The 16816-nt window shown below is 34.4% G+C and overlaps 1 protein-coding gene across 1 annotated transcript; it reads left to right on the top strand.

Moving 5' to 3' along the window:
- Positions 1–5969: 5969 nt before the first annotated feature.
- LOC117210831 (TBC1 domain family member 25) lies at positions 5970–16719 on the top strand. Its single transcript, XM_033454225.1, has 9 exons — positions 5970–6747; positions 9534–9643; positions 11525–11620; positions 11708–11870; positions 12541–13198; positions 13626–14013; positions 14085–14396; positions 14613–15029; positions 15117–16719. Exons 1-9 carry the CDS (start codon positions 6706–6708, stop codon positions 15535–15537), a joined length of 2607 nt encoding a protein of 868 aa, XP_033310116.1. The 5' UTR covers positions 5970–6705; the 3' UTR covers positions 15538–16719.
- Positions 16720–16816: the final 97 nt, after the last annotated feature.

Raw genomic sequence — 16816 nt, 5'->3', positions numbered from 1 at the left:
AAACCACACGCGTACATAAATCGTGCGTCATTTGAAGAGAGTGTCGATCCAGCGGGAATTCCATAACGATACATCGAATAACGAAGGATTTGTGATTCTGCCCGTACTGGCCGATACTAGAAGGGAGGAAATGAGTGTGCGCACGCTTATGGACCTGGTTGTTCCTGGACTAGTGCTGCACCATGCGGCCAAGTGCTGAGTTTAATTGACGTTAGCATATACAAAAACCTATAAAAATTAGGGATCTGCCCTGTTTGCTTACGCACTAGTACCTATCTAGACAAGAACATATCGAGTTTCACGCTGCAAGACTATCTATTTAACTTGTTTCTAGAAGACCTTTTTTTCATTTGCTAGAAAATTATTTATATCATATTAAATTTAAGTAATTCAAACATGCCGATATACCATATCACTTGTCACTTTTCCTCAAATGTAATATACGTATAATTACGAAATAAAACCATTTATAATAACTTTAAGTACTATAACAACGAATTAAATTAAATTAAATCATCAGCATCGAACAGATATACCGTTCAACGGTATTTCCATTAACAAACGCTCAAGGGGATGCTGAAAAAGAGATAGATCCGATAGCCGGAAAGGCGACCCATTCGATAGGATCCCGAACAAACCGTGAGTGGGACATTTTTCTATTTCGCAACGCTAATTTTTCAAGTGCGTAACTGCAAGGTATAAATTTCTCGAAATAAATCGCGAGGAGTGCTTTCGATGCGTTTTCGATGTTATTTATCAAATTTGCTACTGACAAAAAAAAAAAAAAGGGAAAAAAGATAAAAAAGAGAAGAAAGAAAAGATGAAAAATCCGCGAAAGTATAGACGGTAGTGGAGTGTTATAATTATTCACGCAACGCTAATATCGTGATGTCAAAGTGCAGCCACGTACGTATCTTAGCTGCATCGGGTGATCGAAAGACGCAACACTACGTATAAGAACGCGATTATTAATTAACGCAACGCTAGAGATCTTAAAACGAATTTAATGTAAAATTACCATCTATATTATGTGATTTTAATTCACATAACACGCGACAAATTCAAATTCTACTCTTTGACAAATTCTAATAATTATTCGCGGTAGAAAATAGCAAGAACAATCGCGATATCTTATAATTCGCAACGCTAAAGCAAACGCGACCGTCTCTCCATCGTAACGCTAATCCAAACCGAAGTCAATACTTTTTCGCAAGTCTAATTGATAACGCGAAATTTAGACTCGCAACGCTAATTGCAAAGATCGGGCAAAGTTAGCCCAACATGACAATGGGTCGGCTAACAAACAAATCACAACTAATACTATTACAAATAACTTAGGCGAGCACAGTGACAAAGTAGTAACGAGAATGACTTTCCATTCTCTGGATGATACAGAAGATGCAAAGCCATTAGTAGTTGCCCTCTTCTATGGCAATTTGCCGGGCCTCTTCGGCTCGTAGTAGCCTCTTCTTTTCTTCGGGCGTGATGCCCGTTGAAACAACTTACGTCTAAGTAAGCTCGAGACTTTCTAAATCGCAAACCAAAAAATAACTTACAAAGGTAAAATAAAAATGTAAATCGCGAAAGCTGATCCTAGTACACATGGATGAACAGCGATCATAGAGATCGCTGTCCGTTCGCATGTGCATGCTCCAGCAATACGTCAACGTTCGTGTCGAAACCCACCCGCGACCACGACCGCGGAATTCGAAAAATCGATGGCCAAAGCCAGGCAGACAATGGTATGTTCCATTGTATGTAACCAGCTTCACCGTTGATTTTTCAAATGAAATTCCCTGAAACAGGTTGAACAGGCGAAAACGCGCCTACCTACTTACAGTTAACAAACACACCAGAAAATATGCTACCTATCCTACCTAGCGCTATATTCCAAAAATGAGAAAACAGGCACACCAACACAATCGCTACACGATTCTCACACATGACACTCGGGCGCAAGCACCTACACTAGAGAGGACGTCCCGGGACGCCTCCGACACCCGAGTTTCCCACACAACTCGCACAATCTAATATTACCTACCCATTTTCCTGAAATCGACCGACGAAGGCTAACGACCATTGCGTGCAACGCGATAAAAGTAAATCTCACATTTAATTGTCAAAGAAGTTACAGATGCTGCAAAATTTCCTACCGTCTATTACGATTTAACAACAAGATTAATAATATTAATATCTCTAACTCGCTGTATTCCACAGTGATTTACAGGTTGTGATTGAAATGATGATTCACTTGTGTGAATTTATTTTTTATAATTTAAATTTATAGCAAATGGAATAAATACTCTGAAACGACGCAATTCCACAGCCTAACCACACACACACTATGTAGAAAGTACATCGTGCACGATACGCTAACGCATCGTCGGTCGCTTAGAAATTGTTATAAAATCAATGGTCATCGTACCCATTGCCTTTCTCTCATCCAAGTAGCACCTGGGCACGTGAGCGAGATCCTGGCAATGGACACGGAAACGGTTAAACCTGAAAATCCTAACTAAAAAAAAAAAAAAGGGTATTAGCGCATCTATTTTGTCTTTAACGAGCTAATCTTTCTTCGTTTTGCATCTTCGAATTTTATCCCAATTAGCAACACTGTATACTTTACTTCGTTAATTTAATAAATTACCACAATACTAATAATACTGAATTTATTTGTACTCTTTATTTAGACTCTATGAATTATTGAAATTCTATTACAAAAGAGACAAATTGACGATAAATAAGAAAGTTATTTGATAATTGACGTTCAAAACTTGTTGCTTCGATTCCAAAATTTGCCTGTCGCGAAATTTCTTCTTGCACATAAAATTTCATACATTTTTGTACGGCAGAATTGAACTTTAATATCTCTATATGTATATTTTAAATTAATACTCAAATTGAAAAATGAATGGCAAACAATTAAGTCCACTGAAACAATGCTATCGGAGAACAGAAGCCGTTGCAATTTCTTTTTGTGAATATATATTTTTAATACGAATTCCGAATTTACGAACACACCTTCAATCACAAATATTCAAATTAATCGTTAATATAATATCGTTTGTACCAGTTGATATCATTACCAATATTCTTAATACAAACTTTGTTAATTTCATGTAATATAAAAGGAAAAAAAACGCGACGTGCAAGAAGACCTATCCTGAACTAATAAATAATACACAGAAAAAGAAAATGTTGCTACTCACGGGTATAGTAAATACCCGCGGTTACTGTGCTCGCAAAAAATTCTACGTAATACAACCAGTCACCCGTGTCGATTCGGACCTTTCGTCCTACGACATGATCGAGTGACCGGAGGAACAAAAATGCATGCGACTCACGATAAGATGCGAGGAACGTAGTCATCGATGCTGTGATAGCCCAGGGGAAATCGTCGTGAAGACCGCCATCGAGGAGGAGCCATGCAATTCCATCATAGAAAAAACTGTAACAATGCATGGAATATCATGATTTACTCTTAAATATGACGTTAATTAATTGGAAAATTTGAAGTAGCGTAAGATTAATCTCTGTTAAAATTTCAATGACGATATTTAAATCAGGAATAGCAAATTGAAATACAAGGACTAGAATTAAACAAAGTACAGATTACAAAATTACTTACATTCTTAGCTTTTCAAGCCCCACTTGGTCCTTTTAGGAAACAGAAGACAGGAGACAGAGAAAGGAGCGATAAACCTTTAACAAAATATGACTTATTATACATATATAAATAATATATCCGCGAATAATATATTTTCAGAAATAAGCGACGATTCACTAAAAAATTTGAGATAACGTAATATGAAACTCTATGAAAATTTTGAACTTTAATGATAATAGAATGATTAAATTGGTAGTAAACTCTAATTACTCCAACAATTGAAACTCTGACATTAAATTTTTAAGTCAAGCTTGTTTTTTCATTCTAAATAATTCAAGTAGAATAATCAAAGGAATAAAATTAATTGAAATGCGATATGCAAAGATTCTTACATGCTTAGTTTCGAAGCATCACTGCGTCCTTTCCGAAGCACAAGAAAAAGCACAAGTTATGAAAAACTGAAACAAAACGTGTAAAATATTATAATTTGTTCTTAAAAATATATCCTTCATTGTTTAAGGAGTCTAAGCTAATGATAAATAAAACTCTACTCAAAATTTCTAAACTCTAATCTCTGTTCGAAATTTTAATAATAACAAAAATTGAAATCCTGTTAAAATCCAATTACTATAAAAATAGGAACGCTAAAGTAACAATTTTTAACCTAGGAATATTGATAATCTAATCGTTTGCGAAGCATGGTAAATGCGGCGTCCATTTCGTATCAGTTCGAATTATCGATTATTAATCGTCTATGGCGTCTGTGATGTGAACCCCTATTCTTTCAGTCCCGTGACCGGCCAATAATCTATACAAAAGAAAACCAAAGCAATCTCAAATAAATGTATAACAAGACCAATACAATTTACAATAACAGAACAAATTATAGTAAGATAAAGCAATAATAAAATCCAAAATCTGCCTCAAAGCACGGTAATGTGAATTATCGATAATTTTAACTATCAGAAATACAGCCAAGAATAAATGTATAATAAACCAATAATTTACAATATTAAGGCTAGTTATAACGGAATAAAGTAATAATAAGGCCCAAATTCTGGCTTCAAGACCGGTAATATAGACTATCGTTGACTGTAACCTGTCAAATACACGATCAACGATGAAAGTAAAAGAAGATTTCGGATACTACTTAATTTTACTAAAATTATTATCAATAAGCGGTTAAATACGAACGTACTATTTGTATGAAGCAGATAGAAGTGTGGAAATGTTGATAAAATCGAAATGGACGTACTAATAAGGACAGGGTTACGCTCGACGAGACGAATTTTCGCTCCAAAGACTTTCAAGAGTACGTCACCCCACGGCATGTCTCTCCGCGAAACTACGACTTCCCAATATTTCGCACCAATAGGAACGCTCGATTCGACGTGACAATATATTGCGCCAATAGGAACGCACAATTTCATTTGACAATATTCTGCACCAATAGGCACGCCAGATTTGACTTTGACGATATTCTGCGCCAATAGGCACGCTCGATTTGACTCTGCGATACATTTCGCAAATAGGAGCGCACAATTTTCGTATATACAAGCGCGCGCAAACTTAGTGTATTCAAACAGTGAAATTGATGAATTTGAGGAATAGCAAACATATTTAAGACAATGTTCAGTAGCGATTACGAATAAGATTATGTTCTTAATGAAAAGCTTTTATGTGTTACACGAGTAAAGTTGTTATTATTACATAAAATATGGTATGTTATTGCTTATTATTACATGAAAATCGGGGAAATTGTTCTATCCTGCTTTGTAAGTGTCTTTATTAAAGACAAATGTGATCCTTAAAAATTGTTAATAATTAGTAGCAGTTTAGAATAGTCCTGGAGAATCGATAGCGAAACTGTCATAAAAAGAGAAATTTCTTTAATTGAAAATAATTTATCATTGTTTACTTTGCTATTAATCGATGTTTAGGTCATAAAATTGTTATTTTATAATACCAGAGAGGAATTTCTACTATTGCCTTATACGTGTCATCGTTCAAAAATATAGTAAACGATTAATTTCTCCTTTTTAGGCAACTTACAACTAGTTTTATTGATGCGCGATTTTGTCATTCTTATATTTCTCTATCTCGGATAGAATAGTAGATATGAATTTTTCCGTAGAACCGTACAATTAAATAGGTTCTTGTCCATGCTAGTGCACGACCAAACAGGGCAGATCCCTAACTTTAAGCTTAAATACATAGGTTCTTGTATATGCTAAATTCCAACCAAACAGAGCAGATCCCTAATTTTATAGGTTCTTGTACATGCTAATGTCAATTAAACTCAGCACCTGGCCGCATGGTGCAGCAGCTGTACCGTGGAACAACTAGAACTACGGGCGTGAGCACTCAGTTCCTCTCTGGTTAAACTAAATTTGGCGTCAAACGCGGCTCGCTTCAGTTCGCTCGCTTCTTTCTTTCTCGCTCTTTTTCTCTTTCCTCGCGAGAACGTAACGCCAATTTCCATCGGCATTTCTATTCGTCTGCGTTCCGCTTGTCATCTTTCGAAATACCATCCCTCCGTTCGTCCCAACATCAGTGATTTTAACGAAGAAAGGGACATACAATTTCGGCCAATTAAACACGAGACACGAATCACGGCAGCAGACGGTATCGTCAGTCAACGATCACGGTGACGACGACTGATCTTTGTGTAGTCGAAACTCGAGCAACGCGCGAAACGATTTCGAAACTTAATATTCTGAAACGTGTCATCATCGACAGCTGTTGGGGTTTTGGGATACACCTCGTCATCGCGAACGATCATGAACTCTTATGCCAAATGTCAATCGGCGGTTGTTCAAAAACTTGGATTTTGTTAGGGAAACGTGGTGGTGCTGTGCCCTGACAAGACGCTACTATGCTTTTCTTGGGAAAAAGTGAAAGCTTTAAGGTGGCTCGTTACGCGTCGCGTGAAACGAATTAACCTATCAGAACTGGATTACCCATAAAAATGTGGAGCTTAGTTCGGTGTCATAAGAAAGTCCTCGAGGAGATGCACATTTTGATGAATCTGGAGCTGTCCTGAATTATTGAACGTCTTTTTTCGCGTGCACGAAATAGCCTGAATATCAACGTCAAACATGTTCGGTTGTCCTAGAGAAGCTGTGCGCGTCAAAGTAAAGGTACAGTTCATGTTATACAACATAATATTGCACGTTTCGCCATTACATCGACACCTCGCATAAAATTACAATGAAACTTTCTCGAAAATAATGTTTCATTATTACACGCTAAAGGACATTTAAAAAGCAAATCTATTCCGATCGTCGAATGGTGAAATTCTCATTGTTGAATTTGATAAAAAAGAAATATTCTTCATCGATAACGATATTTCCCTGCGTTTACTATTCACTCTTTTTTTTTATATATATATATATATATATATATATATATTAGTGATATTGTTTACGAAATACTTGAAATGATAAATTTGCAGTAGGAGCATAGGGATTTAAAGCTTCAATGTAACATCATTGAAAACGCAGTCTCAATATCATATAAGCTCAATATCACTCGAACTCGAAATCGAAGCGTGAATTCGCTCCAGATAATAAAGACGAATTCCATTTCTATCTTCCTAGGTAGTTGTAAATTGTTACTACCCGTAGAAAGTTTCTGATATGCACGCATATGTACATATATGTACGTGTACGTCTTTTAAGTAGATTCGGATAAAGAAAGCGAGGCGTCGCGCGGCAACGGCAACACGTCGCGTTTCGTAATTGGAATAACCAACGTTCTGTAAAAATAATTAGAACGCGTCGCTATTTCACAGGGATATTCGACAAAATGTTCCTATGGCATTGCGGCAGAAATTTCGAATCAGGAACAGCCGTAACGTCTCTCCTATCTTCCTATGCAAACCCTGCAAATGACTACGTGTGACACTTGACAGAAAATTAAACAAATGTCGGAGAGTTGTCTGTACCGAGACAATGTATAACATCCTGTTATATATATTTATTTATATATCTTATATCTTGTCTTGTTATATATATATATATATATATATATATATATATATATATATATATATACGTATATTTATTAGTACACAGTTTGAGAATCGAAGTTTCATCCGATTTCCCGGCAATTATTTTTACCTTCAAAAAATTAACAAACAAAATTTAAAAGCACAAGACATCTGCTTTTACAGAGATACAAATATGGATCTCTTTTGTGTCTGTTATCGAATATGTATTCTTCATGTGCAAAAATTGGAAAAATACTGGTTGACTAAAATATTTCTAATAACTCGCAATATATTGCTGCTATAAAGCGGATTTTATTATTTTGAAACTCTCGTGTTATGGTTTATTTATTTGTACTCGTTATTGATGGTAGCTTATTAAAATACTAAGAAAAAAAATGTCTGTTCGTGTGTCCTATATGGAAACATTACTGAAAACATTACAACCAATCATTTTGTTTCATATATGTATATATGTATTTCATATTTCATATTAAATCGAAAATATTAATAGTTTCGTTGCAATATCTAACCTTAACCTCAATATCCTGCAATTCTGCACGTGTTAATATTATCTGGCAATGGCATAAAGTGATCCAATACATTCGATCGAAGTTAAGACAAGTATAATTAAAAGAGCATTTATATAATAGGTGTGACAGTGTAACTGCCAACCGAAATCGACTTCTAATTTTATATATAGAAATCCTTTTAATATTATTCTAATCTCGTCCTGCTTTTTCCCCTTTATCTCTCTCTCTCTCTCTCTCTCTCTCTCTCGTTTTTCTTACATAATTACATGTACTTTCGTTAGGTACTTTCGTGTACATATTGCTTTCGTTAATATAAACGTCAAATTCCTTTTTATAATATAATTTTATACATGTATATCCTATTATATTATTATTATTTAAATATATTTAAATAATATAATTGCGAAGTGTAATAGATTTTATGGAATTTTTGTACGTCTATTACTTTCACAAACTTTTCTTAAGCTTCAATGTATTGGCTCGTATGTACGTGTAACTCCATTTAAAAGGATCATAATATTCTGTAAGAATATTTTGTTCTATGTACTTATTTATCATCATCACGTTATCGTTACGCTTCATCATAATTACCTTTTTCTAGGAACGTTAACAAATATTTTGTCCATTATTTTTGCCGTACAATATAAATATCAAGTTTTATCCGCAAGCGTATCGAATATATAGCGTTCGAATATTTCAATTTCATCCATTTGTTACAAAGCTACGATCATTTGAAGTTAACGAGTACCAATGTTTCGTTTCGTTTGCTTCATCATTCGAACTTTGTCTACGGCTCTCCCATTATCTTAATGATCGGTAAAGGAGTGTGCTTTTATAATTTTCTGAAATCTATAGAATGATGTACAAATATTTCTATTGCTTGAGCTACAGAAAGATTGGTCATTTTTGTACCTTGGAAAGGTACCTCTTTCCAAGTTCTTACGTTTAACGGTCAAACGATTCAAGGCTAATATTATGCACAGTGAAAATAACACTGAAACTTAGTTTTCGATTCATGAAAAATCAAACGAGATTTATCAACTACGCCTGGAAGACTTTAATCCTGCCTGTACTACATATATTATATATATGTAAATAATATCTACCATTTAAAGTATGTATACGTTGTGCCTAGAAAAAATAGGTTTACTTTGATAACACTTAACAAATTTCTCGTATATATATAGCAATTATTTATTTAAATGTTGAAATTAATAACAACCATATAAGATATATTTTTTGCTTTCTGTATAAAAACAATTTTTCGAGATTTTACCGTCATACAATACAGTGAATTGTTCAATTCTATCGAAGACAATTTCAATTCTAGAAACGAAACGAAACGAAACGAAACGAAACGATACGGGACACACGTTTTATAACAGAGGTAAACATTTATGTTTAGAAATGCGAGACCAGACATCAGCCAGAGTATCGGAAGTTCAGCGTGGACCCGCAGATAACATCCATCGAAGTGCTTCAAAGTATACTCATCAAAGCGTTCGATATCAAAGGGTGAGATTTTACTGTTATTAATGCCGAGCAATGGTCGTGAGTGAAACTAAGGAATAAGAAAAAGTTTCAAGCCGGACAAAAGTTTATAGAAAAAAGTTAAGATCATTTGTAAGATCCTTTTCCGAAAGCGATCCTTTTCGTATAAAGGGTACAACAGGGGTCTACTACATTTCGGTTTATCGTAATAGAGTGCAGTACCTGCAAGAAGTACCTACAATACCATCGGTCTGCTTACAAGCTGTCTTGAATCTACAAATAATCACAACTATTTCCACGAATCTTTTATCTTGTGGGCTAGGTAGATTATTGGCTCTACCCATGTTCTTCGCTTCAATTTAATATATTATTTTAAATAGTCTTGCTATTTTAACCTATTAATTCAACGCACTATTTCTCCGCTGTATTTGAATATTCGTCTTAAATTAATAATCGCAGCAAATACAACACCGAATCGTTTTATATTTGTCGTGTCAAGCATCGTTCACGTTTCAATGAACTCTCTTGCTGGTTCGTAGATAGAGCGTGAGTGCGCGTGCGCGTGATTCTAAGGAAAATCGCGATCTCTTGATTATATAATTTTAATATCTGTAACATAGTGCGATAATCTGTCAACAATACGTAGTCGTGCAAAACTTTTGACCGCTACTCTACCTTCGGCTAATGTTCATTTGCTTTGGACGCGTAGCGATTACCATTTATCTAGAAAACCGAGCACGCGTTTCACAACACGTTAGGTCGGAGAAGGAAAATTTTCCACGAGTCTTTTCTCATTACCAACTATGAAAGCTAAACATAAACTATTAGATAGTAACAATAGAAAAAGAATCATTTTTCGAAAAGAATATGGAAGTCTTATAAATTAAACATAAAATGTTTAATTTGAATTTTATCTAGAAATTGATGTTTTGTTAAGCTTTTTCTGAATTATTTAAACTCGAACTACCAAGAACGAGATCGGCGTTTAATTATGACAGAATCGTAATAAATACGATACGAATCGAGCGCTATTTGAATGCCATTTGTGTTACTTTCGCCAATAATTAAATTAGATTGTATTCTCGTGTTACTATCGGAAAAGAAAGAGGTAGTATTTAATTACATGTATCGAAAGTATAAAAGAAATGAACGTAACGGCAGATGGCGAGAAATTCCGATTTGACTTTAAATTACAATAATCTTGGAATATATTTTTTCACTTCATCGTTGCATCGATTAATGGTAGATAGCTCGATCGGTTTGCAATTGTCTGCTACTTTCTATGAATCATTCATTTACGATGCAAATGTTTCGAAATAATACAAACAGATTTAGTGAGCAGAGGGAAATGTTAATAATTGAAAAATTATGCACGCTATATATAGCAGTTTAATCCTAATTTATTGATATCACTCCTATCGGGTTGCAAGACTTTCAAATCTACAAATTCTTACAATATTTAATTCACCGTTCGCACTAAACTAACACTCTCTCTCTCTCTCTCTCTCTCTCTCTCTCTCATCCTTACATACCATAAATATACCACGAATTCTTTTACTTATTTCACACACACACACACACACACACACACACACACACACACACACACACACAATGTGTAATAGTTACAATATAAATTAGAAACTTAAAATTGATAAATATATAGATTAAAGAACGTAGATTTAAAAGCATTCTTCGTATAAAGCATTTTTCATCGATACATCTTTTATTAATCGATTAAGCTCGTACAATGAGCGCAAAATTAAATGATAAAAAATAGAATGTTTTTCTACTTGATGATTATTTTACACTTAATGTAGGAGTTTAACACTTGAATATCGAGACAAAATATCATTAAAAATGTTAACTTGCGATAAAAGAAATAAGTTTCTGAAATATTTCCAGAGAATTCACAGTTTCTTATCGAGCAATAGATGACTATGGATCGGAAACATACTTATTCCTACTTTCTGACTGGGACTTGGATGCAGCATTTATCAGGTAAATATTTTATATAATACCACTGGTACCTAGGTGATTAAAGATACCGAACTCCGTTGTTTCAACTGATAACGTATTTTATTATAGCGCTTCTGAACCCTATCTATATCTGCAAGTCAACTTAAAGCCATTCGGAGAGACAGGCGACTGCGAATGTTATTGGGAACAAAATGCACAGGAAGTGTCGACTCGACAAGAAACCGGGTTTCCATACAAGACGCCCAAGTTACCGGGTCTAATAATGAACAAGGCGAGTACTTCGCTCGTTGTCCCTCGATCATCTGTCATTCTGCTTCCAGTTATTCCTTTTATTTTCCACTTCCTTCTTAACTGAATACAAGGATATCATATCACAATATGTTTGTATGTATCTTCGAGGTGATCACAAGAATCACTGAATGGTTAACCTTGCAATGTTATTTAGGATAGAATTGAAATGTATATTACATTTTTTAATTTCTAACGCGTTACTTGTAGCAACATGTAACACAGAAAGATTTTTCTCTTTTACCTATTTTATATTCCCCGTTTACTTGTTACATTATTTTTTATGGTCATCGATCAGTCTAACAAATCAGTCCTTTTGATAAATCAAATTTTCTCAGTTTTGGTCATTTTAATATCGTATAAACCAAAGTGGTTTATCAAAATTTAAACTTCTCTCGATTTAACTTTCTCTCCATTTTTTACTATATTTTTTCAACCGTCTGCCACAAAATCTTCAAAATGGCCTACAATTTTTTCCACATCTCGATTATATTTCACTTTTTCGGAAGCATTTAATGTAAAGATAAGATTGGTCAGAATTAATATGTTCATAAAAAAGTATTTCGCAATTCATAAAATTTAAAAAGATCAATTACCATAGAATAGATGTATACGTTATAAATCTGACCGGTTTTTTTTTTTTTTTTTTACAGATGGAAAGAACACTGAACATGGTTCAACGTGCTCTGGGTAATTTGAGCGAAGAATCTTCGCACCAGCAATGTGCTCAACCACCACGACCACCATTGACAGACGCAGAGTTTCGACGATTTTTGGATCCCATCGGACAAGTAATACACCCTAAAGAATTACGAGCCGTCATATACTTCGGTGGAATTGAACCTAGCCTGCGAAAAGTGGTTTGGAAACACATTCTAAACGTATATCCCGAAGGAATGTCCGGTCGCGAGAGGATGGATTATATGAAGAAAAAGTCGCAAGAGTATCAAAATCTTCGAGAAAGATGGAAAATCTTGGTACAAAAGGGACAAAATGTCGGAGATTTGGCATATGTAACGAGTATGGTACGGAAAGATGTTCTAAGAACGGATAGACATCACAAGTTTTACGGAGGTTCTGACGATAATCAGAATACGGCCAGTCTCTTTAATATCTTAACTACGTATGCCTTAAATCATCCGAGTGTCAGTTACTGTCAAGGTATGAGCGATCTGGCTTCGCCTTTATTGGTTACTATGAGGGACGAAGCGCAAGCATACATATGCCTGTGCGCTCTTATGAGGAGGTTGAAAGACAACTTTATGCTTGATGGAATTGCTATGACTACAAAATTTGCACATTTGGCTGAAGGTATGTAAAATTGAATATGTTGTTTAAATAATTAGGAGATTGTGATTTCTTTGATATAAAAAAATGTCATATGCGTAAAAGTTACAACGTAATATTATAGCTATAATAGTTACAGCTATAACTGAAATATAAAATATAAAGTAACTTACATATTCCCAGTTATTAAAAAATATATATTATTATATATTATTAAAAAATTATGATTTTTTACATTACCATGTAATGGAACCATTTTTTACATTAAAATGAACGGTAAACGAGAAAGGAAAAGATTATCTTTCAAAAAGCAACTGATTGATGTTGCTTGTCCTTAGAATAGGAAGAAAACAATCTTCTAATCGATGTATATAATTCTTTCAAATTGGAAGATTCATTTAATAAATATTACGTCTGTATCAATTGTTATAAAATATCTACATTTTTTAAGGTTTACAACATTATGACCCAGACTTCTATGCTTATTTAAAATCCCATCAAGCGGACGACCTATTGTTCTGTTATCGATGGCTTTTATTAGAAATGAAACGTGAATTTGCTTTGGACGACGCTCTGAGAATGCTCGAAGTTTTATGGGCTGCTTTGCCAGCGTCACCGCCAAACGGAGAACTTAATCTGGCCGAAGTACCTTTTCCTCCACCTTCGCCACCGCCAAGCCCAAACGTAAAACATATTCGTGAGAACGCATACACGAAAGTTTGTGCTATCAGACGACAAAGCTCTTCCGCGAGTATCGCCACTACTGGTAAAAGAAAGACTCTTAACGCGGAGGATCCATCTTTGCAAAGCTCTACAGAAACTAACGGTGACTCAAAAAGGTACTTCTATGCAAATCGATGAAAGCAGTGAAATAGAAATAATAATATAAAGTGAAACCCGCTGTCTACAGATCGAGCTCTCCTTACGAGACGTTTTCTGAGCCAGAAAATGATTTGACGACAGCGAAAAATCGAAGAAACACAGAATCTACGGAAAAGTGCCTAAGTACAGATTCTCTGTCTGGTAAATCTAAACGCGTAAACTTGCTGGAATTGAAAGAAAGACTGTCGTTACCTAGTAAAGAACATCAACAAACAAAAAATAATGAAAATGATGGTGAAAAGAAATGCGCCCGAGTAGTAAAGAATTTGAACGAATTTTTGAACTTCACGAGCCTCAACCGTAGCAAAATAACGCCAAGCGATGCTGAACCAGAGTTGAGGTGAAACAATATATTTTCAATATAAATACAATATAAATACAATATAAATACAATATAAATACAATATAAATACAATATAAATACAATATATAAATACAATATAGTTCAATATAGATAAACATAATTTATCAGAAATACCAGCATGTTATTCTTATCCGTTTTATATAAATAATGGGTAAAAATAATGTTATAACCGGTAAATATATTATTTTTTAGACGTGTTTCGAGCGAGAGCGGAGTAATTAGAGTTTTAAGAGATGAACCAAGTTCGCCGGATGACCCGACAGATTTTTTTCCAATGACTACATCAATGACTAGAGAATTAAGACTGGAACTAGAATCACTCGATCGACAAGTCTTCGGACCATCACCGCCAAGTGATCAACAATGTGATTGTGTTCTATCTAAAAGAGAAAGCGAATTAGCCGACAGCGAAACAGATACAGAGTTAGCAAGGTGTAGTCCAGCTGCGGATGTATTTGTATGGGAGAATCCTCTGCACACGTTACAGCAAAAGAATCATCCAGCTACTCCAGATGAGCAAGCAGAACTCGAGTATGATGGCGAAATATTAGAAGATCAGAATGGTGTTAAATCTGTTACCCCAATTAGATTACTTAAACGGACTACAAGGTATAGACCAACTTTTTATAATTTCACAAGAATTTTATATTTCAAAGTGTACACAGCCTTAAATATAAAAATTATAAAATTTCATAGGTCCGAATCTGCTTCGGACAGCGAGGAGGCAGAAAGTTGGCACCAAAATGCAACAGTACAAGAAAGTCCAATAAAACAATCGGTACAAGAGCACTGTGAAGAAGCCACAGAGCTTACAAATCTTATTCCAGCAGGAACTTGCGAAGATCAGTTGGGAGAAACTTCTCTACCTCCACCTCACGAATTTGGTGGTGGTAATCCGTTTCTTATGTTCCTCTGTATTACTCTGTTATTGCAACACAGAGACTTTGTTATGCGTAATCAAATGGATTATAACGAAATGGCAATGCATTTCGATAAAATGGTTCGTCGACATAACGTTATTCGAGTGCTCAATCAAGCGAGGCAACTATTCGCTGGTTATCTTAGAAGGCATTCTTCATCGTCATTAGGTGCAAAGTCAGATTCTGTTAATGTGTAGCCTGATAATGCTTGAATATTCATTGTACTTATCGACACCTACCATATAACATGAAATACGAAATGGACGATTTTAAAATATATTGTGTACCGTTCAAGACAAATCACAAAAAATAAGTTTAAAATATGTTTTTTAAATCTAAAAGGTGAATCAAAACACTTCTGTAAATGAAGAAAGATATCAGGTAAAATGCGTATCAGTGATAAGCTAGGCAATAAGAAATTTAAATAATCTCCTCGAGGTGCTCCTTTAATCGTGCTTTCGTAAAAAAATCATTAATTCTTCGTGTATTCCTTTAATCTTTCTAAGCATATTAATTGCGATACATATTATGTATATTCGATCCAAATCTTATTATTGTTTGATGAACATATGTCTCAAAGTATGATAATTTTTATATTATTTATTTGCATTTATCTACATTTACTGTCTATTGATGAGTTTCTTATTAATAAAAGTTTATTTTCTTAGGACAAACTAATTTTAGTTTGGAAGGGTTAACCTTCTTGGCGATCATGTATAATTAAATACAAATACACATATAAACCAATGTCATTATCTGCCGTGTGATAGCACCAGTTGAAAATAATTCTTATATTTCGCATAATTCATGGAACTAAGTGAAGTAAACGTTTCTTCGATACTTAATGTACAAACATTGCAACAGACTTTAAAACGTAATCGTAATGTTGAAAATGACACGACATTAAACCCTCCGTCTGCAACTTTATTTTTACTAACGTTGTCTGCATACTGGTTCACTTAAATTCATCCACATCCTTTTAGGTCTTTTGTGTTTTAAAAGAACCCCAAACATTTTTTAATACTCTTCCAGATCTCTAGAATATTATTTCATAGTTTTCATTGCTACATCTTACCTTCATTTCTTTAAGAGAAGCTACATTTAATCGAAAATATAGGTAAGCTGAGAAATTACCTAATTAATAGTTATAACTACTAGTCGACAACGACCTGGTATGCAGATGAAAGGTTAAATATACTTTATCTGCGACACTATGCACAGTATCAATTGCACTGCATTATCTTTCTCACTGTACCTCGATTTAAAATTAAGTGACTGGCTTAAATTTGTAAAATATCTATGATTAATTTAGTAGCTGTATCTTACTTTGTTCTCGAACAATGTGTTTGAGAAACGACAATAAACTGCATTTAATTTTATCGCTAGTAATTAAGTATAAATACGTCCTCTGTATGTTTTCCAGAAGAAATTTACTTTTTCTCTGTTTTATACTTTATTTTAAATAAGTTAATAATT

This window comes from Bombus bifarius, unplaced genomic scaffold, assembly GCF_011952205.1.
Source record: "Bombus bifarius isolate JDL3187 unplaced genomic scaffold, Bbif_JDL3187 scf7180000008213, whole genome shotgun sequence".
Classification (NCBI taxonomy): Eukaryota; Metazoa; Arthropoda; class Insecta; order Hymenoptera; family Apidae; genus Bombus; species Bombus bifarius.
This window is presented reverse-complemented; position numbering and strand designations above follow the sequence as displayed.